This window comes from Podarcis vaucheri (assembly GCF_965113315.1).
Source record: "Podarcis vaucheri genome assembly, chromosome: 7".
Lineage (NCBI taxonomy): Eukaryota > Metazoa > Chordata > Lepidosauria > Squamata > Lacertidae > Podarcis > Podarcis vaucheri.
The window spans coordinates 90,087,081-90,107,581 of record NC_138765.1 but is presented as its reverse complement, the minus strand read 5'-3'; the positions used below and the strand labels follow the sequence as shown (position 1 = coordinate 90,107,581).

At 47.8% G+C, this 20,501-nt stretch overlaps 1 protein-coding gene and 1 long non-coding RNA gene across 2 annotated transcripts in view; one reads left to right on the top strand and one right to left on the bottom strand.

Moving 5' to 3' along the window:
* Window positions 1-378: 378 nt before the first annotated feature.
* Window positions 379-20,501, bottom strand: part of FAM178B (family with sequence similarity 178 member B) — a 194,033-nt gene continuing 173,910 nt past the window's right edge. Inside the window, exons 15-17 of the mRNA XM_082229961.1 lie at window positions 7,295-7,372; window positions 5,906-6,073; window positions 379-739 (exon numbers count right to left, since the gene is read on the bottom strand). Of these exons, the coding sequence (XP_082086087.1) occupies window positions 719-739; window positions 5,906-6,073; window positions 7,295-7,372 (267 nt within the window). The 3' untranslated portion in view covers window positions 379-718. The remainder of the gene's footprint in view (window positions 740-5,905; window positions 6,074-7,294; window positions 7,373-20,501) is intronic.
* LOC309536592 lies at window positions 9,529-17,140 on the top strand. Its single transcript, XR_014221656.1, has 2 exons — window positions 9,529-10,140; window positions 16,747-17,140. It is a non-coding gene; the product is annotated as an uncharacterized lncRNA (long non-coding RNA).

The window sequence follows — 20,501 nt, the reverse complement described above, 5'->3', positions numbered from 1 at the left end:
CAGGCTCAGGGCACTCTCCTCACCTGCGCTGAGCCCTTGGCAGATGCTGACCCTTGACGCCAGCCTGTAGCAGCTTTGCAAGGCCTTGAGTCCTTCCAACCTGATATGCTAGATTGAACCCAGGGCCTGCTGCAGGTGAATCATGCGTGCCTCTTAGCACTGACCTCCGCTGAGCAAACGCCTGGTGGTTCTGTAGACCCACCAGCAGTTCAGGAAGTGCAGCCTCCATTTCCTCCAGATCCCTTTCCTGATCTCCCCGGCAAGTAACAAGAATCCAGCATGCTTTTAAGAGACCTCTCCACACCCTTGATGTGGCCCATCGCCATGCAGTAGAGCACTTACTGTTACAACCTCAGGGAACAGCCAGGAAGAGAGAAATAAAATCCATTAAAAATGACATTTATTTTGGCCTCCTCTGTGCAGAGAGGGGTGGGTATTCCTTCCTTGAGCGTTTTTGCTTTGAAAGGCACACTTCTTAAAGACACAAGGTTGTGCAAATAAATAGCAAACATTGTTAGCTTAGCCCTTGAAAGAACTTTTCTCCTTTAGAAAAAAAGGTTTGAAACCCAAGTTAAAAATGCCCCTGCGGCTGAGGAACTAGGAGGGGGGGGACTGGGGGGGAACTGTTGTGCGCCTGCCTCACTCCACCAAACTGCTTTGCTGGGCTCCTTGCTGCTGCTCCCTCTGGCAAAGCCCTGGTTTCTTGGGATATGTCCCATCAGATGTTTTCATTCTGGCCCTAAGAGGGGAGAAAAACACAAGGACAAACCCTCAGAAACATATTTTGCAGCAGACGCCAGCTCGGGGGGGGGGGGCTGCTATGAGCTACGTAAGCAAAGCCTCCTGCAGACACTGCCACTCTTGGCCTGTTGTCCCCCCCCCTTCCACCTTGATTATTGCAATTATTGCTCAGCTGCCCTCCAAGGATCTCAAGGTGGTCTCGGTGCTTCTCCCACCTCTCATTTTATCCTCACAACAGCCCTGTGAAGTAGGTTAGGTGGAGAAACTGAGGCTGATCCATGGTACACCCACTCAGCGAGCCTCAGGATTTGAACCCTGCCCCCCCCGGGTCCTACCTCCACATTCTGACCACTGGACCACACTGGTTCTCCTTCTACACCCATTGAGCACGGCTCTCATCTGCATCTCTTTTTCAAGTAAACAGGCATGACGCGACTTTTCCTCACTGCTAAGAACATCACCAGAACCTGCTGGATCAGGTCAGTGGCCCTTCCAGTCGCGGTGGCCCCAGGCGCCTTTGGGAGATCCTCCAGCAGGACCTGAGGGTTTCCAACAACTCTCCGCTCCTGTGGCTGCCAACAATGCAACCCTCTGGCTGCAGAGGCAAAGTCCAGCCAGTGGGGCTAACAGCCATGGGGAGCCTCGGCCCCCACGGAAATCTATCTCCAAGGAGCAGAACTTCCTTCCAGAGCAGATGGCTGTGCTTCCACGCAAGCTAAGCCCTGGCAACTCTCTTTTTAGAAACTGAGCGCTTGCTCTTGCTTTGCAGTGTTCCAAGAACACAGTCCAAAGTAGCTGCGGCTACCGTTAAAATGTATGGCTCTAGGCAGCATATGCTGTCTGAGTAGCGGGGGGGGGGGAGTGGGGCTCTTCCCTTCCAGATGGATGCACGAGGTGGTCAGGACAGGCAGGGCTTTGCACATCTGCTGCAGGGGGTTTTGCTTTGTTTGTTTTTTATTAATTAATTGAATTTATATACCACCCTTCATCTGAGGCGGGTGGTTTACAGTACAAAAACGCGAAAAGCAACATAGTAACAAAACAAACCTCCCCTCCACAGTTTAGCCTGATTACATAAAAATTACATAAAAATGCTTTTGCCTGGCACCTAAAGATATGCCATGAAGGTGCCAGGCAAGCCTCCTTGGGGAAAGCATTCCACCAATGGGAAGCCACCACAGACCCTGCGTTGCCCCCCCCCCGTACCTCTTGTGGAGGAGGCACGTGGAGAAGGGCCTAAGAGGAGGATCCCAGGATCCTTGAGGTACTGAGGTTCTGCCTCAGGCAGCAAAATAGTCAACCAACCCCTTGTGGGGGAGCTTCTATCAGCACATCTGGGTCCTCTAGTGCATGAGGAAGCAGGACATGGTGTGGCTCAGAAGTAACCCCTACAGGCAACTTTCTCCCTCTCCTGGCCCCTGCAACATAGTGGGGAAGGAGGCCAGGGAAGACTGTCAGGCAGGAGGAGAATGCCAAGGACAGGTCTGCAAAAGCACATTACTCTGCACACATGGCAAACCCTGTGGCTGCAGATTCACATCTTGTGTGACAGGACAGGGATTCTGGCTCTGTTCTCCTTGTGGAAAAAGGGAAGGGATTTAGGGTGATGGTCTGGGAACAGCTGGTGGTGTTAGAGACCAAGACACACAGATCCTGAACAGCCTCTCCTCTGCCCCCTGTGGAGGACTGGGGTCACCCAGTGGCATCTGGGGGCATGAGGCAAATGGCATTTTCCACCTCACAATAGCATGAGACATCATGAGGCATAAAACATAAAGTGAAGTTTCTCAGCACATTACAATAAACAGGAGCTGTGCAAGAGCACTGCTGGAATTTATATCGCCAGCTTAAAAAAAAATTGCTTATGAAACTTTGCAGAGTGCCATTTGCATGGATGGCACTGTATTACAAATAATTCAGTGTGTCCCTTTCCTAAAGAACACTTGCTCACAATGCTGAAACTCGCGAGGTGTCCACACACCCCAGCCCCTTAGGCAGCTATTGATGCATCCAGCGCTCTCCTCCTGTCCTGGCTGATTGGATTAAAAGAGGGCAGCCACCAGGTCAGGAAGGAAAGACAACTCATTAAACTCATTAAACTCGTGGTATCTGAAGAAATGTGCATGCACACGAAAGCTTATACCAAGAACTAACTTAGTTGGTCTTTAAGGTGCTACAGGAAGTAATTTTTTTATTTTGACTATGGCAGACCAACACGGCTACCTATCTGTAACTGGTCATTAAACTCTGTTTAGTAATTAAGTGGGCAGTAACAGCTCTGACCCCCTTTGATTTGAGCCACGCTAATGAAGATCATTTCCTCTCTCCAGCCCCCCCTCCCCCAGGCCACACTAGCAGGAAAGGGCCCAGCCAGCATTAACTTCTGGGGTGAGTCAGTCCTTCAGCAACGGAGGCGGAGAAGAGTCATGGAAGTGGTGCTTCTGTTTCCCATCAAGGATGTAAGCATCATCCCAGCTCGTAAATCAGGGATTGGGGTGGGAGTGCTAGGCAGCCCTCTTGGGCTTCCTGGGTGCAGGAATGGGTCACAAAGGTTTGGAGGTTATTCCAAATTTTGAGGTTCGTAGTTAATGTTAAGTACAAACCCCATGTTAGCTGCATCAGTTGCTCAGTTTGTGAGATGCTGCAAAATGCAGAGAGGGTTTTTTGCTGCAAAACAACTGCCAAGGTTTGGCAGAGGTTTGGAAGAGTTCCAAAATTTTGTAGTTAATTTCCCTGGTCAGAAAGCCTCTGCTGTGGTGCCCTGGACTCTGCTCCCAGGATCCTGCAGCCAGGTCGACCTCCCTGAGCAGGGCTGGAGCTCTCTCTGGCTTTGTGAGCCTGCACAGAAGACAAAGGGTCTTATCCCCAGTGAGGCCCTTTCCTGCAAATCTCTGCCCAAAGCTACTGAGCAGTCTCCCCTGGCATGGCACTCTTTCCCAAGGGGGAGTTTATTAACCCTTCTTTCCCTCCAGAGCCAGTGCACTAAAATAAGATTCAAAAATTGTACAGCAATATGGACAAAGAAAACTCAAAATGTATAGAATCTGAGTTCTACTCAGAGTAGACCAACTGAAATGAATGAACCTAAGTTAATCATGTTCATTAACTTTAATGGGTCTAAGTAGGACTGGCATTGGAGTCAACCCACAATTCCTTGGTATACTGGCAATATCATATTGTTGCACTTAACTAAGTTGGCACAGTTTTGAATGCACCAAGGTTTTGTGCATGTTCAGCTGTGCATCTGACCTGCCCCCTGCAGATCCGAGTCCACATTCCCAGCATGTCTGCATTTCTGCCCAGTGCTATTTTTCTAGAAAAACAGGTGCCAGAACTCTCTTATCATGGCAATGGTGCCTACTTGAGAGGTGCCAGAACTGAGTTCTGGCGAGTTCCAGCTGAAAAAATACCCTGCTTCTGTCTCAGTGACATCTATGCTGGCTTGGTCATGTCCACAGAATGGAAGATGACAGGATTCGCAAGGATCTATTTTACAGGGGGTTGGCTTCAGGCAACATCCCCCCCCCCCGAACAAGATTTAGTGAAGATGGGAGAGCAGCCAGTCCCTTGCCTCATCACCTTTCAGGCCACATCTGATTGTTTCCCAGGAACACCTAGACTTCTGGCAACTCAGCTGGCCTCAAGCACAGAACGGCAATTGCTTTAATCTATAAAATGGGCCAGTGTACAAACAAACAAAGGATTGTCTAACCTGTGTTCATAATAGTGCCATAGTCATACTGAGTTCTTTAAAAGATAGGAACCTTCTGAAGATAAACCAATGTGCTGTAATTTAATCTTGAACAGGGAGCAGCCCTTCCAACTCATAGAGAATCTTGCACCATCATACTAAAATCTCATTGTACCCTCCTACGGAAATCTGAAACGGAGCCCGGAGTCCCCTCACCCAGACCAGGGAAGCTCTTTTCCAGCCCGGTCTGCATCCTGCAGAGATTGCTTTGCTCCTCTCCTGGGGGGTTGTGCAGGGGGTGCTGCTGTGGAGTAATGGAGACGGGGAGGTGGAAAGCAAGGGAAAGTGTGGTTTTCTTGCACCACAAGTACACACGAGCTCCAGGTGGGGTTTTGGGTTAATATTCTGGAGCTGCCCAGGACCAAAGCAGGAACTGCTGGGAGCTTGCCCACTCCTTGCTTTGGGGTACAAGCGAAGTCTTTCTTGGCTGACCTGCAGCACAAATGGCACCAAGTGGACCAGGCTACCTGGGAAAGTGGTGGGCTCTCCTCCCCTGCAGGTTTTTAAACAGAGGCTGGGTGGCCATCTGCCAGGGATTCTTGAGCTGTGATTCCTGCATTGCGGGGGATGCGACAAGATGACGCTTGGGGTACCTCCAACTCTGCAGTTCTATGATTCCAAGTCAGACACAGCTCTGGCACGCTGGATCCCTTTCCTCCTTGTTCTGCTGGCTCCAAGCTATGGGCTTCTTGCCACCCAGCAGGGACGGGTGTGTGTGTCATGTGTGATTAGCCACAGACAGCTGGAGATGGAGCCACAGCTGCCAAGGTCCCATGCATCCCAGGCTGGCTTGAAATACTGCCAGGTTTTTGGTGGACTATCCAAATGACACCCCCTTACACACACACACACACACACACACACACACACACTGCACAGAACAGTCCTCCTGGTCCTCCCAGTGGCTGTGGTCAGACTGGTCTGTATCTTATTGTACTGCCCTTAAGGGCACCCTCCCATCATCTTCAGCTTGCCTCATGGTGCCATTTTAGCTCCTTTCACATGTTTTGTTCCATTGCACTTTGGTGTGAGTGTGTGAACAGGGCTGCTCAGTGGTACAGCAGATGTCTTGCCTGCAGAAGGTCCCAGGCTCAGCCCCTGGCACCTCCAGACTTCCTGAAACCTTGGAGAGCTGCTGCTGGTAGAGAATACTAAGCTAGAAGGACCCATGTCAAGGCAGCTTCTTCTGTTTAGTGAAAGCTGTAAAAGAGCCTATCCATGTTCCAAAATGCCGGTGCACCCGCTCCATCCGTGGAGTCAGGATCCTTTGCAGAGTTTGTGTGCACAGAGGCTCTTTCACACCTTCCCCTGAATACAGGACAGGGAGAGAAGTTGTGACCCTTCCTCTGCCTCACCACCTGCTCACTCACCCCTTCCCACGTCTTTCCAGGTCCCTCTTTACATGGAAGTTACCTGCAGGGAGGTTCTCTTGAGCCAGCCCCGAGAATGCAGCTCCTCCCACTTGAGAAAGGTTTGGGCAGCCAGGTCCTGGAGCTCCGTGCAGTACAAGAGGCCAGCGTCTTCCCGTATGCCTGGGGTGATGTGTTGCTGCAGCTGGATGCAGAGCTGCTGGAGGTGGCTCTGGTGCGGGAGCAAGGGGAGCACAGAGTCAAGGGAACAGAAAGGCAGGAAGAGAGACATCTAGCAGGGAGCAGAAGCTGCTCTCGTCTGGTGAAGCATTAGCAGAGTGCAGAATAACTTTGTGTTTTTTTAATATATATATATCAGAATTCTGCACCAGGGTAGATGATATCCTGCATCCAGGGAAAGCCACATTCTGCAGCCTGAACAAATCATGCACATTTATATCTTTATGTGTTTGTGGGATGGGGGGGTTATTGGTTTGTTTTGTTCTTGTTTTTATTATGCAATTTGTGTTTTTATTTTGTGGTATGCAAATATAAATAAAAAATAAATAAATTATTTTTGGGTACCAGACATCCTTTTCATTGCACTTTTTCATGATTTGTACTCATGATGCTATTGTTGCCTTCAATACTGTTTACTGTATTTCCCCACAACAATACTTTTTCTGAGCATTGCCCCTGCTTACAAAGACCGCTGGGCCTTTAGCTAGATAGAATTAAAATAGATAGCATGGCGGTGAACCTTCTCCCACACATGCAGGGAGGTTTTATGTGCAGGAAAGTGGGGCGGCCGTCAATCAGAAATGCTGCTGCTATGCTGAAAGCATGATGACTTGATTCTGCTAGTTGCATCAACACAGGGCTGCCTCCAAAGGGAGTCTGAAGAGAAACAAGACAAAAGGAGAACTGGAAGAAGCTCTGGACCAGGCCACACATTACACAGTTGAGGGAGGCTTAAGACAGGTTTGTGTGTAATATGTAGCTCAGCCCAGACCTTTACTCCAGTTCCCCTTTGCTTCCCTCTTGCTTTTGCTTGGGCTCCTTTGGGAGTGGAAAAGTATTGAGAGCCACTTCTCTGCCTAAGCGCACCCTCCCACAGGCTGCTAGGCTACCATTCAGCTACCACTGCAGCCCCACAACTGAGTTCTGCTTTGTGCCGCTCCCAGCCCCACGGTTGCTCTGAGCTAGAACTTTTTGTTGCTTCTGTGTGTTGTGTGTGTGAGCTGGCTCCAGCAAAGCCGTGAAGCTGCAGTTTATGCTGCCCACAAAGCTGGCCTGCCTCCAGCCTTCTCCTCCACCACACCAGGCTAAATGTCACACACAGTGCAGTTTTCATTTCTCCTGGTGAGTGATCTGTTCTCTTAGCTGGCCTGGGCACAGCCCCCTTTTCAACATAGCCGCTCTCTGCTGTCCTTGCTCCGGGATCCTGACTCACCTGATCTCTCAGAGGGACAGCCGTGGTTCCCACAACCACATTGGCCAGCGTCAGGAGGCTGTGGCAGAGGTAGCAGGCCTGGAAGAGAGAGGGAGGTAGAGGCATATCATTTGGAAGTAGGTTAGCTAGCGAGAGAGAGAGAGAGAGAGCGACTGGCCCAAGGTGACCCAGTGGGCTTTATGGTTAGGCTCCCAGGCCCCAGCCCAGAATATTAACCTCTACACCAGGTCATGCAACATTCACCAGAGAGAGAGAGAGAGAGAGAGAGAGAGAGAGAGAGAGAAAGAGAAAGAAAGAAGCAGATGTGTTTCCAGACTGAATACTCTCTCACTCCCCAGATGCCACTCTTCTGTGGTAAGACACAGGTAGAACTGCAAGTGAGCTTCTGCATTACTGCAGTTTTTCTGTGCCCCCCTCTACGTTCTCTCCACATTAGCAGGAGTGATGCCACTGCTGTGGCTGGAGCCCTTTGAAACTTAGCACCCATTCCGTATAACGCTTGCGGCTGGTGGGTGACATTAATTGTTGCTTAAAAACCCTTTTCCAGTTTATAATGAAAGAGAGGTGGCACAGGGCTTTAGTGCAATGGTACGATCACACTTTACTACTACAGAGCCAGAGCATTAGAGGGTTTTAGCACTGCGATTGCTTCCAGATGACCTGTTTATTGAGCATTTATCCTGATTTGTGTGCAGGGAGATCAGACAATGCCAGCTATGCACTGAGCATTCATTCCTTTTCGTTTGTGGGGAGGTCAGAGGATGCTGTGTCAGAGCAAGTGTTACCTGTCACTTTCCTTATAGCAAGGGTCTGATTTTGGGGGTGGGGAAACAGGATTGTTGTGCATGAGCACTAACCACCTTTAACCTGAATTTGCCAGTATGCAAATGAATCCAATCTGAAAATAGGAACAGTTGGGAAGCACCCTTGAAATGTCCTTCACATTAGAAATAAATTAAAATAGCGGAGGAAACATTTCAGCTGTGGAAAATGCACTGCTTCTGGAAAACGTTGGACTTTCTGCAGTGTGGAAAAAGTTGGAAGGTCCGCATGGAAAATAGAGGATGACAATGGTTTGATGCCCTCTAGAGAGAAAAGGAACAAAGCTGCCAGACCCTTCCCTCAGCCTCCTGGGACCCCCTGCCTCTTCTCAGGACAGAACCATGGATGGCCAACCCACCTGTGTCCAGCAGAAGGAGACAGACAAATGACCATGCAAGCTTTATCAGTTTTGGGGCATAGCTGTCAAGTGTCCCTTATTTGAAGGGACAGTCCCTTATTCCAGCGCCATGTCCCGCTGCTGTCCCTTATTGATGGATGTCCCTTAAATGATGTCCCTTAAATTTCAAAGGAAACAGCTCCTCTCCCTCCCTCCCTGCCCTGTTGCTCACCCAATAAGAAGTCTAAGAACGACTGGGGGGTGGAGCTTGCATGCCTTGTGTGTGGTCAGTTAATGCAAGCTGAGGAGGTTTTTGAATGCTGGACGCCATTTTGTTGCATGTGCTGCTGCAAACTTTGCAGTGCAAAGCCAGGCCGGGGAGCCATCTTAAGTTGAGGCTGCATAGGCCTTGTGGTGCATGTGATTCAGATTCTATTCAGTTGAACCTCTGGTTACAAAGTTGGTTGGACAGTGTTCTCGAAGCTACCAACATGAGTTTGACCAGACTGCAGGAGGACAGGAAGACTGGAGTGCCTGGAACAGGTGAGGCTGCAGGCCCCTTATTTTGGCTGCTGGTCCCATATTTTCAAATCTGTAAGTTGACAGCTATGTTTTGGGGCCCCATGGCCACTAGCGCCATTGCTTCCAACGGTGTGCCCTGCTAGCAACTAGCCCACCCTGCAGGGAGAGCAAGACCCCTCCTAGGTCTGCCCACTTGCACAGCTCCCAGCTCATATCAAGGGGGCTTTTGCACAGGAACATCTCAGTGGATTGGCGCTTGGGCAGATCTGTTGGTCTCCTACCCTCTGCCCTAAAAGGCATGCAAATCCTGCTCCCTTGTTTTGCTGGAAAGCTTAGGTTGCAAGCCTAACCCCACGCACCCGGCAGTTTAAGTCCTACTGAATTCAATAGGGCTGACTTCTGATTAAACATGGTTAGGAAGCCACTACTGAACAACTTGCTTTCTATCACAACAAACTTTGACTGAAAAGGTCTCCCAATGAATCTTGCTGCTTGATAGTTAGATATTGTAGCCACAAGCAAGCCAAGCCGCCTACTTGGCGTACTGAGGCAGAAGGAGAAAGAAGTTCTGTATAGAGTGGAAACTCAGTCTCCCCTGCAAAGAAGTGGAGAACCAGAATCTATCCAAGCCCTTTGCAGCTGCCAGGTGAGTCAGCCCTGCAGCTGTTTTCTCCCAAGCTGAAATCCACCTTATAGTGCAGCAGGGAAGGGGTGTGGCTCTGTTAGGGCTGACACACGCCTGGGATTTCCTGGACATTACCGGGATTTCAAAGGCAGAAGTGACATCCAGGGGAATTTCCGGTTTCCGGAAGGCAGCAGTTTGTCCTGGATCTTTGGCAAGTAAACTTTTTTTTGCCGTTTTTGTAAAGAAAAGCTCAGCAATATTTGGGGTGTCCTGGTTTTTACTTTTTGAAATATGGCAACCCTAGGCTCCGTGCTCCTGCCTCAGCCTCTGCCCCCACACCTGTCCCTGCCAGTGCCACCTGTCCAGGCCTGAAAGTCTCCCCATCTTCTATGCCAGACTTCATGGAGTCCCTTGTGCAAACCGTCCTTCCCACAGATGTCCTGCAGCTCAGCTCGTCGCAGCAGAACTCCTCAGCTGTTGCTTCAGCTGTGGAGGACGGCAGCCAACTTACTGCAGGGCAATGGAGAAAAGAAGATCAGGGTAGGTGTGTGTGTTAAACCACGTATCTGCTTCCAAAGGTATCAACAACAGAGCGATTAGAGTGGGAGGAGGCCTGGCAGGCCATCTGCTTGAACTCTCCGCTCACTGCAAGATATTCAGAGTATCTTCAGCAGTAGACGGCCATCCAGCCTCTACGAGTTCCCTCCCTCTCCCACCTTTTCCACCTTTTCCTTCAGCAGAAGTTACACAGGTCAACTTAGTCAGTAAGTTCCATTCAGTTCCACGGAGCTGCCTGCTAGTAAGTGAGTATAGGAATGCAGATTTGTAGCCTGCCTGCTTCCTGAACAAAGCAGTCTAGCCTCTGAGCCAGTTTGCTGCACTGTGTTTGGAGGCAGAGGACATGTCTTTCTGCTCAGTTCTGCCTGGCTGTGCTGGATTTCACTGATGGGGAGACTCAGCTGCCTAAAAGCACACACCACTGGGAGCTACTGCTGGTGGCATCCCAACCAGTGGCAGCCAGTGCAAAGCCCCCAAAAGGTGTGTTTCAGAGGCAAGAGGGGTAGTTGTGCCCAAAGATCCACTGGATCTTCAGCCAGTCCAGGCCTGCTGGTTACCTGCTCTTCTTAGGGCTGCCTTGCATCCAGAATTTCCTGGACATACAGCACTCTGAAACAGTGTCTGGGCGGAAATCACTTGAATGTCTGGGAAAACCAGACATGGCAACCCATGTCAAAAGTCAAGATTTTGGTGAATTTCCTTAAAAATATCTGAACAACTTCATTTTTCATGCAAAAGTTCAACTTTGACCCCAAAAAGCTCAACATTTTCACATTTTGACATATGGCAACCTTAGCTTTTCTTGCTGGCGTGAAGTGGCAGGGCTCCAGGGTTAGGATGGAGGTCCCAAGGCTGAAATCCTGTGCTCACTTTGTTGTGGCCAAGCCCCATGGAACTCAGTGGGACTTAAAGGTTAGTAGAAGTGTGTAACTCATGGGATCCTGAAGCTCCGCCTTACTTTTATGTATTCCAAAGAGATGGTTATGCTAGTTTTTGCAGCAAGAATAAAAACACCTTACAGCACCAGAAAAAGCAGTAGAATTCTTCTAGTTTACATTTTCTTGGATGAGAGCCCACTTTGTCTGATACATGACACATTATCCTTAGTGCGCGCTCTCTCTCTCTCTCTCTCTCTCTCTCTCTCACACACACACACACACACACTCACACTCACACACACCAGGCGTGTTTGGGGTGTGTGTAAACAGTGGGCCAAAAGGCCAAGCAAAGCAAGAGGTTCACCCAGCATACATTTCTATGCAAAGCTCCAGTGTCTGCAAGAGAAGCATGGTGGCCATTTGCAACAGGAGTAATTAATGATAAGGCAACCTCCCTAGCTTCTTATCTTACATACATACAAGCTTTGCATAGATTGGAAATGCCACAGATCTGCTGTTCCTCTTGCATTGCACGGCCTCCTGGCCCCAGATTGACAATCCATCTTCTGTAGGTTTGTGTGTTTCTCTGTCAACTGGGGATACCCTCATGCTTCTAACAAACTGGGCTTTCCTTCACAAAATCTTATGCCACAGTAAACCTGTAAGTCTTTAATAGTGCCACAAAACTCCCTGTAGTTTTATAAATGTGATTGCTGATGTTGATTAGCAATCTCAGCTGGAGCAGCTGGTAGCATCAAGGTCGTGGGGAATTCAAGCGGTGAATTAGTCAGAATACATGCCAGAGAGCTGTGGGCGAGCGAAGGGAGCAATACGGAAACCTTCCAGCTTTTGAATTGGGCTAAATATGTTGAAAAGCTGGCCCAGCCCCTTTGGCCTCCCCCAGCTTTGCATAGCTGCACATTGCACAAGCCTGGGAGTCAGTTCTTCTGTGGAAATTCCTGATTTAGCCAGGTGATGTTTGTCCCAATTCCCCCTAGTAAGTCCCTTTGAAGATTTAACCTATGCTGGTGATCTTTCAACCAGCAAGTAACCCAGTAGCCAACAGGGAACCGTGAAGCATTGTGTGCCGTTTTGCACAAGCTTAGCAGAAGAGGTCAGCAGGTAAAGGGGTTTGCAGGTAAGCTGTTTGCTGTGGGGACGCCAGCAAATTGCATTAAGAGATTGCAAGACAAACAGGATTAAGCTTAGAGGTGGGAGACAATCCTCCCTTTACCTACCGGCTCCCAAGTGCCAGAAGTGGTATCAGCTAGTCCCTTGTCCGATACATGCTACCATCTGGCACTGGAAAAGTCTGCAACTTCAGGTTCCCCCACCTTAAAAATAACCCCTATTTATTCATTTGAACATCTCACCAACTGCATCCCTGCACTGCTGAATAAGTTAGCCCATTGTCAGTATAAAACTGCAAAGTGGTTTGCCTCTGCAGGATTGCATGTGTCTAAGTTGGAACCTCCCCCTTTAAAAAATCTTTACCTCCAACATTTTCCTACATAATTAGGATTATTTTGTAAACCAGGAGTAGGCAACCTAAGGCCCATGGGCCACAAGCAGCCCATGGGGGTCGTTTAACTAGCCCACAAGTCGCCCCCAAACTGCATTAAACCGGCACTCCGCGGTGCCGGAAATCTCATCTGCGCATGCTCAGGCACCGAAAATCTCAGCCATGCGCATGTGTGATCCGGCCCACGGAGGGATCTCCGCTGGAGTGAACTGGTCCAGGTGAGGTAAACCTTGCCGACCCCTGTAAACTGACAGATCACATGAAAAAACATTGTGGACCACAGTTCTATGGAGAATGCTTTGGAAGAAAGCCGTGATGTTTACTGGATGAAGGGAACAGTCTCAGCTTCCAAGTGTACATTTTGAAACACCCTTTACTAACTGAGGTAGCACATGTTCCTGAGACAAAAAGCAGCATTGCATTTATGAAAATGTTTTGCGCTCCTGTGTAGGACTTAAAACCCTGGAGCCTTTTTTGGAAGGCATGGCTGGAATATGAGAAGAAATAAGGAAGAGGTATAGTTCAGTTGAGACTCATAATCTCAGGATCATGCGCTGATTTGATCCATACGTTGGGCAAAGGATTCCTACATTGCAGAGGGCTGGACTAGATTATTCTCGTGGTCCTTTCCAACTCTACGATTCTATCATTCTAAGATGCTGAGAGTGCCTCTGAGAATATGTTCCCATCCCCACTGAGTAATCACAGTCCAGCTGTGAATAGAGATCGCTCTCTGAGTTTCAGCATTTCTCTTTGTAGACATGGGCCTCTTTTGCAAAACACAACCAGTAAAAACAAAGCCCTGTTGCCTCCGTAAGACATGGGAGCCCATGAATCAGACAGAGCATCTGAGAAGCCAGGCTACTCCTGACGGCTGGAGTGGTGCCTTTTTGCCTTTTCACACCCTGCCTCCTCTCCGCCTCCACACCCGGAAAGGGGAGCAGGTCGGGAGTTGCCAGCCCCAGAGCTAACACGTTCCAGGATGCTATTGTGCAGTGCAGGGGAAGGTTTTACCTGGAGCTTGTCCAAGTAGGGGAAGTGGAGGCATGGGAGGAGAAAGCCCAGGCAGACAGATGGAGCTACGCATCACACAGGGCTGGCTCTCAGTAGACCCAGCTAGACTTTGGGCATGTGGAGGGAATAGATGTCAGGAGCAAAACACAGGGTTCCCAAGCCCCCCCCCTCCTTTGGTAGCTGGGAGGCAGATTCATAGAGAGCTGGCAGGTGTGTGTGTGTGTGTGTGTGTGTGTGTGTGTGAGAGAGAGAGAGAGAGAGAGAGAGAGAGAGAGAGAACCCTTGGCTGCTTTTCTTCCTTGCTGAGCTCCAAGATCAGAAACAACTGAATGAAAAACAACGGGGGGGGGGGAAGGGGGTAGAGAGCATCCCACCTGCTCAGGATTGAGGCCTGAGAAGCCCACTCATAATGGATAAACACTGAAGACCTCTTTGTTCCCTAAAGTGCCAAGGGAGCCCCCTGATTCCTTATATCTCTGTCTTCTTGCTGAGGTCTTTGGGGTGGGAGTCACTGTTAGGGGTCTCCCATGGCTCAGATCTTTGGCGCATGTCTGCCAGAAGGGCTTGGGGCCCATTTCAGCTGAGGTCAAGCAGACCTCCTCCTTGCTGAACTTCCAGCACCTAATAAAGACCTTCTGTGTCAGTTTTTAAGCGCCTACTGAAAACGTTTCTGTTCAGTCAGATTTATGCAGGCAATGAAGAATACATCTTCCCATAACAACTGATTTCTTATTTCAACTTTTTAAATATGGTTTTTATTGTATCATCTTATGCACAATTGTTGTAAACTGCTTTGACATTTTTTTTTAATGAAAGCAGTAAATAAACAAATACTTTAAAAAAAATCCCAGGAGGCATTTAAACTGAATTTTGACTTTATAATTTTAACTGATTTTTCTTTTCAATGTATTGAGACTCTTGTACATTGCTTAGAGGCAACTGCAATTAAGCAGTACGTAAACTGTCAAAATAAATAAATAAAACTGAAACCACTGGCACAGCTCTGGGTGCTCTTCCATGGAAACTTGGAATCCTAGATTTGTAGAGCTGAAAGGGACCACCAGGGTCATCTAATCCAACCCTGTGCAAGGCAAGAAAGAGGCTCTTATGCTCTACTGACTGAACTGTTTCAGTGCTGATCTTAACCTTGCACATTTTTATCGTATTTTAATGGTGGGTTTCTTGCTTTTCTCAGCTGCCTTGTGGGTCTGGTACAAGTTAAGAAAGAATACAAGCAAACAGGATATGGGCAGGTTTGTCTCCTGCTAATTCAGCAGTTAAAAGACACAGAAATAAAATGGGTCTGATAACAGAGAAGGAAGAGCAGGAAGCCAGACTAATAAAGGGAACTTCTAATCTTCTTAGCAGTAGAAATGTTCATGTTAAGAACCCAAAGTACGCAAACCCCAGTGACAGATTGCAGGATGCGACACACATGACACCATCTTCGTGGGTATGATATTATTGCACAAAAATCTGCCCACCCCTTCCGTGTGTGTGTGTGTGTTCAAGCTGCCCTAAGCAAAGGCCAGCAAAGACCACCTTCTCTGCTCCGCCAGCAGCAGACCCCCTTCTTCCTAGCTGTTGCCAGGCACATCTCTGAGGAGTGTTCCCAGACAACTCTGCTTTTAAAGGACCAGCACACGCCAAGCGCCTGGCTCTCTTCTCATGTGTAATCTTCACATATCCACATATAATTTAAGAAATGTTAAGTGCAATTATTTGAAGGGATAATTAATTAGGCAGCTGAGGATAAAAGGGGGAGGTTGGGGAGGGTTATTTTTAATTGCCCAAACAGAGATATGCAATAATAGATGTTGGAATGCAGTCTGTTTTGTTGAGTAGAGAGAAAATGCTAATAAATATGTATCATTTTCCACCCTCCTTCTTTCTCTAATCCTATACTTTCCCCAGTTGCCTTCCAGCCAAGAATCTCTGAGCAATTAAAAGAGCTCTAATTAAGCATGAAAGAAAATAAAAAACCAAGGCAAATTAAAGTAATGAGTTGTTGGATAGCTGGGTTGGGAGTGGAGAGAAGGAAATTACAGAATCATCCTTCAAGCCCTGAGTGTAGTCTTGCCATCTACTAACTGCAAGATGAAAACTTCCTTGTGTTCAGAGCTATGCACACATACAGAAACAGGAGCGGGATAAATTCTACACATCTCTGGCACTGGAAGTTCAGCTTCCTGGCAATCTTTGCTTTCCTTCAGATACAGAAAGAAGGGGGAAATGGTGCAATCCAGAAGTGTGCATATGGTGGCATCAATATGTTCAGTGGAGGGTTGCCAGCTTTTCAGCACGCTTCTGTTGCTCTGCCCTTGCCAGCAAATTGATGTGCTGCTGGCACTAGCAGGTGATCACGTTCCTCTTCAGGCTGTGAAAAATCCCACCTACTTATTTCTGCTATTTTAAGCTGCTGTTAAAGGCATAGGTGCAAGCTTACTGGGCCTGCCCTTGAGACTGACCCAGAAACTCCAGCGGGTGCAGAATGCTGCGGTGAGACTCCTTACGGGGTCTTCGCTGCGAGATCACATTCATCCGGTGCTATACCAGCTGCACTGGCGGAGTACAGTGGAGTACAGGATCAGGTTTAAGATGCTGGCTTTAACCTTTAAAGCCCTATACGGCTTAGGACCCTCGTACCTACAGGACCGCCTCTCCTGGTATGTCCCACAGAGGAACTTACGGTCTGCAAATAAAAACATCCTGAAGGTCCCAGGCCACAGAGAGGTTAGGCTGGCCTCAACTAGAGCCAGGGCTTTCTTGGCCGCGGCTCCAATCTGGTGGAACGCTCTGTCACAAGAGACTAGGGCCCTGCGGGACCTGACGTCTTTCCGCAGGGCCTGCAAGACAGAGCTGTTCCACCAGGCCTTTGGTCAGGGCGCAGCCTGACTCCCTCCTCTGGCAATCTGCACAGAATTTTTGCTTAATGGTTGCCATCAATTTGATTTTAATTAATTTTTATAATGAAATGTTTTTAGAATGTTGGATTATTTGATTGTTGTTAGCCGCCCTGAGCCCAGCTTCGGCTGGGGAGGGCGGGATATAAATTATTATTATTATTATTATTATTATTATTATTATTATTATTATTATTATTATGTCCCCTATGTGGGACTTCCCAAAAAGCCTTATTTTGTGGCTAAAGTGGCTCCCTTTTATCTGTTCCAGTGCCTGACACAGAAATGAAGCTGCTTGGAGATGCAAGGCAGGAGGAACAAAACCTGCTGATTTTCTGCCTCTCCTGCTGCACTTTAAGGCATGGGAACAGGTCTAGCAGCCAGCCTTAAAATGGATCCTAAGGGCAGCACAGAAGGAGAATGAGATGTTCCTATTTATAAAAACACAAGACAATAGGCTTGCTGCACAAATACAAGCCCTGGGCACATTAGCACAGCCAGTCTTTGAACTGGCCACTGCACATGTGTCTTAACAGTAGCAGCAACTGACTGGAGCATCCTCCTTCCGCCAGCTCACTCTTGTGCCTTACGTCTTAAGAGCGTGATCTGTTGTTGAAGGCGGGGGCGACACTGCCTGGCTGAAAAGATGGCAAGTCTAAGGGACATTGTTTGTTGCCCCGCACAAAAAAGCTGACCACTGCTTTTTGGGGTTGCTGTTTGTTGTTTTTAACTTCTGTGCTTTTAGTAGCAGCTTGATTAGCAGGAGATAATCCTTAAACCCATGCTATGAATAAGCTTCACCTCTTTGTTTCTGCAGTTCAAACCGCACTCAGTCACAGAAGCAGATTTTCCTCTCCTGCAGATCAGCTGGCAACAACAAACTGTTATCAGAGCTACAAATCAAAGGCTTCTTTACTAAAAAAGGTGAGGTTGACAGAGAAATGCCATGGAGGGTAGGTGGCTTGTCCCTGGGGCTTATCTGTACACCTGCAAAAAATTGCTGGACTCAGGAGAATCCCAATTTCTTTCTTTCTTTTCTAGTAGTAATCTAGCTCTCACCCCCCACGTTGCACAAATGTTGGCAGCAAAAATACTGGACACTCAGGAATAAGGAGGGGTGTGTGTGTGTGTGTGTGTGTGTGTGTGTGTGTGTGTGGTGAAATACAGATTGCTAGTTTCCCCTCAATCTGGTGTTTTCTAAGCCTTTGCCTCAAGGTTTCTCTAGGTCTGTCTCACATTTTTCACAAGTGAAGGCAACAATCCTCAAATAAGCATATGGAAGCCCAACAGGCTTATCAACTGAGCAGAGCACAGGCCTTGTTGCCTCTTTCCCGGCAGGGATCATTCAGAGCCAAGGGGATAAAAAAATGCTGACCTATCACTACTCAGCCCTTTTCCTGCCTCTTTCCCTGAAACAGAGAAGAGGTCAAGAGGAGGAACTGCAAGAAGTTAAAACCAGGCTCCTGCGGAGCTCAAGCGTTGCCTCAGCCGGGCAACCTGATAGCTCCTGGAGACGCACCAAGCGGGGCTGCCCCAGACCTGCCCAGTCCTGCCTGGCGCTTGGCAACTCTCAAGCAGCTCATCCGCTTACGGTCAGGATTAGGCTTGTTTTTCATGGAGCCGTGGCGAGGTCAGTACTGAGGGAAGTGGGTCAGAGGCAGGGCCTCGAGTGACCCCTGGCAGGCCAAAAAAAGGTGTGTTTATTTAGGTTGTGAGGCTGAATCCTAGCATTTGGATGAACCTGTGCTCAGAGGCCCTGACTGTTTCCCAGCACACAGATGTGTCAATGGATGGCAGGACTAGGAGCCCATCCACACGTACCTCTTGCCCCACACTGTCTACGCAGAGGTCCGCACTTTAAAACTCTGAGTCCCCGATAGAAGTATTAACAGTAAAAAAGTTAAATATAAAGGGGGGAAGAGCAACTTATGAAGACACTTTAATGAAAACCGAGGATGGGTGGAAGTTAAAACCCTATGAAAGTATAGAAAACGCTTTCACAGGATGGCTTCAATACCATCAAGTTCATGGAATATTAACAGAAGACAAAAAAAACAGGTTTTAGTGGAAAAAAGTCAAGATTCCAAATTGAAATTTTAGAGGGTAGAACAAAACTTCTATCCAAAATGTATGATTTTCTCCTGGAATGGGACACAAAAGATGAACTGATAAAGGAAGTCATGATAAAATGGGCAGTCGACTTTGGATATAACATTGACTATGACAACTGGGTAAAACTATGGAACGAAGGTATGAGTTTTACAGCGTGCTCTACCTTAAAAGAAAATTTAAAGAAAATGATGTACCGGTGGTATATTACCCCAGTTAAATTAGCTAAAATGTACAGAGTGAGCAACAAAGCCTGCTGGAAATGCAAATTAAAAGATGGTGAACTCTTCCACATGTGGTGGACTTGCGAAAAAATGAAAAACTTTTGGGACTTGATTTATAACGAAATGAAAAAACTGTTTAAATATACATTCCCAAAGAAACCAGAGGCTTTCCTGCTAGGGATAATAGGAGATGAAGTGAAAAAAGAGGATTGTAAGTTATTTGTGTATGCTACGACTGCTGCTAGGATTCTCATGGCCCAGAAATGGAAATCCCAGGAGATCCCAACGTTAGTGGAGTGGCAAGTGAAGATGTTTGAATATGCGGAGTTGGCGAAAATGACTAATAAGATTAGACATCAAAAAGTAACAAAGTTTGAAGAGGAGTGGAATAAATTTGTTGTATATATACGGAATAATTGTAGAAGTTGAAAAACTGTAGCAGGAATAACTTAAATCTTGTGATGTGGGTGGAGGGTAAATAAGAATCTGTAGGAGTAGGTGTTAATTTGTGAAAGCCGAAGCAGGGAAGGAAGGAAGTCTGAGCGTGACAAAGCGCAGTGTAAATAAGAAAACACTAAGATGCTGGATGCAAGAGTTTATGTTTAAGTGGACTTTGTTTTTGGAAATTTGACTTATGTTCTTCTTTGAGTTTGCTTTTGAAAACTTAATAAAAAGTGTTTTTTAAAAAAACAACCTCTGAGTCCAGGTGATCTTTTTCATCCCAGAGCTTTCCCTGCAAAATTCTTGCAATTCCCTGCAAAACATCCCAGAGCTTCCCTGCAAAATTCCCTGCAAAATTCAGCTCTCTTGAGAGCTGAAGTGAAATAATGGCAATTTGCCATTTGCTCCGATTCAGCAGTAAAGAGTGGGGTTGTTGCAGGGAAAGCTCTGGAGCAGAAAACCTCAAAACCAAACAAAAACAAAGTACCAGAGTTTAAAGCATAGAGCATGCCTGGAAAGCGCAGAGGAAAGGTAAGTGAGGGTTGCTGCATTTCCCCCTGGCAGGGGTCTTACACACTGAATAACTGTGAGACATGGATGCATAAACAGATGAAGCTTTTGTGGGCATGGAGGTGCTGTGACGGGGAAGCCTGGGCAGCTAAATCTCTATTGACCGTGTTGCTGTTAAAAAGGAACAAGAACTACAAAACCCCCACTCAATTGGAAACTCTACCTGTAAACTCAAGCACACTGGGAACTCTGCCATTCCCCAGCCGAAAAACTGGCAAACCTCTGAAAAATTCCTTGGCCTTTTGGGACTGGCAGATGGCCTACTTAGCTGCTCTGCTTGCTTTTTACACGGATGTAGAAATTCAGGAGGGAAAATCCCCTTTGACTGAGAGTTTAAAAAGTGAGGGAAAGAAAACTTCTCATTTCATCAGAAAGCAGGGAGTTGAGTCACTCCGATGCCCCCTCTTTCCCTGGCTCTCCTCCTCCTCACCAGCCTTGGCAGCTGCTGTCGCCAAGGAGGAGGGGGGGGAGAGCATGCAGTGCGGAACCAGATGTTCAGGCTGGCCTTGCAGACTGGAGCCAGCTCCCAGCTGTTTATGCTGCTTCTAGCTATTAGATTACAAACTGGGGGTGGGGTGGGGGTGGCTTAAACTCTAGATTGAGAATGAGGTGATGAGGAGCAGAAGGCACTGCTGCCTGAGCCCTTTCCTTACTCCCTAAAGGTTGGAAGACCAGCTCTGCT